This window comes from Apaloderma vittatum, unplaced genomic scaffold (assembly GCF_000703405.1).
Source record: "Apaloderma vittatum isolate BGI_N311 unplaced genomic scaffold, ASM70340v1 scaffold26425, whole genome shotgun sequence".
In the NCBI taxonomy this organism is placed as follows: domain Eukaryota; kingdom Metazoa; phylum Chordata; class Aves; order Trogoniformes; family Trogonidae; genus Apaloderma; species Apaloderma vittatum.
In genome coordinates this window covers 3,170-5,254 of record NW_009716903.1, presented here as the reverse complement: position 1 = coordinate 5,254, position 2,085 = coordinate 3,170, and the positions used below count along the sequence as shown (strand labels likewise).

General features: G+C 54.5%; 1 protein-coding gene across 1 annotated transcript in view; it reads right to left on the bottom strand.

Moving 5' to 3' along the window:
• Positions 1 to 1,216: 1,216 nt before the first annotated feature.
• Positions 1,217 to 2,085, bottom strand: part of PCSK9 (proprotein convertase subtilisin/kexin type 9) — a gene marked incomplete at its 5' end in the record, with an annotated part of 4,035 nt that continues 3,166 nt past the window's right edge. The window contains 2 exon segments of the mRNA XM_009869716.1: positions 1,217 to 1,384; positions 1,668 to 1,849. Coding sequence (XP_009868018.1) covers positions 1,217 to 1,384; positions 1,668 to 1,849 — 350 coding nt within the window.

The window sequence follows — 2,085 nt, the reverse complement described above, 5'->3', positions numbered from 1 at the left end:
GGGTTTGTTTCCATAACAGCCTGACAACCACTGTTTTAAAAACAAACCTCTGTTCTTCCGTGTGCGTGGGGCAATAAGACAGCCCCTGGGCCCTGGCCCAGTCCCAGAGCTCAGGCTGACTGAGGGTGTGGGATGGGTGTCCTCTGAAGGTGCCAGCGGTCACGCAGGGTCACGGGCACCAGGGACCAGCGTGCTGGCCTGTGCTGGGCTCGTTAACGAAGTGCAGCTCATTTCAGGGAGCAGCTCCCCTGCCGGATGGGTGCCAGCTCCCCATTCCAGACTGCTTCCCCATGGGGGCTGTACATGAAGCCAGACAGTGGATCGTATCTACTGAGCACCGGTCTATGAATTTTATTTTAAAAAGGTATTTATAAAATGTTTATTTATAAAATTCCAAATAAATATTTAAGGTACAAATGTGAAAACCAAGGTACTATGAAGCTTTTTCTTCTTTTTTTTTTTTTAAAAAAAAAAAAAGGAATTGCAACGAGTTCTATGTGTCTTTGGAAGACCTGAAAGGGAAGCTGTTAAAGCAAAGCATAACGCCAACAGATCATTAACTTCAAGTTAACAACAAAAAACCCACTAACGAAGCAGTAGCTGACTGTATCAGTGCATATTAAAACCTAATTAAAGAAGCACACTGCTTAAACTACAGCCCTTACACTTAACTGGAAAGTAGTCTCCTAGGTACACGAGGAGGCAATTATAAAACTGCCCCAAAATGGCTAAACTGGGATCTTCCAGGTACTAAGCAGCACTAGACAACATCTAATGAGCAACTAACCAGGAAAGAAAGGAGCAACCCTCACCACAGGTTTGGATTTGTTGTTTTTTTTTAAAAGGTGATGGTTTTGTCATACGCTGGGTGACAACACGAATAAACAGCCTCGAGCCAGCTCATACAGTCGAGGTATTTATAGGAAGACCTGGCGTGTGGCGGGGACGGGATGAGTCCAGCGACAGGGCTTGTGGGGGCATCTCAGAGCTCTCACAGAGCCCCGCTGTGTCTTGGTCCTCCTGTGTCTGAGAGGGTGATGAGCTCGTACCCCACGATCACGGCATCCCACGCATCAGAGATTGGGATATGCTGGGAGCGGCAGCTCAGCCCAGGAGGGTACTGAGCTGGGGACGTGGGGGTCACACAAGGTACCCACCTCTGCCACGCTGGGTGTGTGGGGCCAGGGCAGGGCTGCGTCCCCAGCTCAGCTCATCCCTACTGCCGGCTCCGGCAGCAAATGGCGACAGCTGCGGCTGCGCCACTGCCCGGGACACCGGCTGCCATGCAGGTATCACCCACAGAGTAGGCTCCCACGGTGCTGGGGCTCTGGGAATGGGCGTTACAGCCTGTCAGCGTCCAGCCGTCATCACAGGACACCATCACCTAACGGGGGAGAAAAGGTCACCTTCCGTGGGTCAGCAAAGGGGCGAGGGTCTGCCTGTCCCCACTGGCACCCAGTAATGTGGCCCGTGTCACACTGAGCTGCTGGACTTCAGCTGGGAGGGGTCTCCCATCACAGGTGGGCAACTGGGGACACCAGTGAAGGCTGAGGCTGGAGCTGTGGTCACAATGAAATGCCGAAGCCAACCCGACTCGCCATTAGGGTGGCAGAGGGATGAGTAGAGTGAGGACAACACCATGGCAGAGGAATGCACGCTGTCCCTACCTTCTCAGCGAGGCCTGGGGACACGTTCTCCTTCACCCGGCACTCTAGGCTGGTGGCAGGGCAGCACACGGCGTGTGCCATCACCTCTGTCCTGCTCACACAGTGGCTGGGCCTGCTTCCCGACCCTGGTACAGGTCTGCCACTGTCACCCAGCACTGCAGCAGAGGAGTGGAAACTGCACCCTGCCGAGGGAAGAGGGGCTGTTGGCATGGGGCAGCTGCGGCAGCACCCCAGTACACACGCAGGTGCTAAGGGATGTCTGCGCTGACCCCTGAGCCTTCTGTGCATGCAGCACGTGTCTCCCTTCCCTGTCACCCCGGTGCTTATACCCACACTTTTGCCCCCCTGGCCCCAGTTTTTCAGGAACAAACACCCTTGGCCATCAGCGTGTTGGCTCGGGGGTCTGTAACCTGTTGGG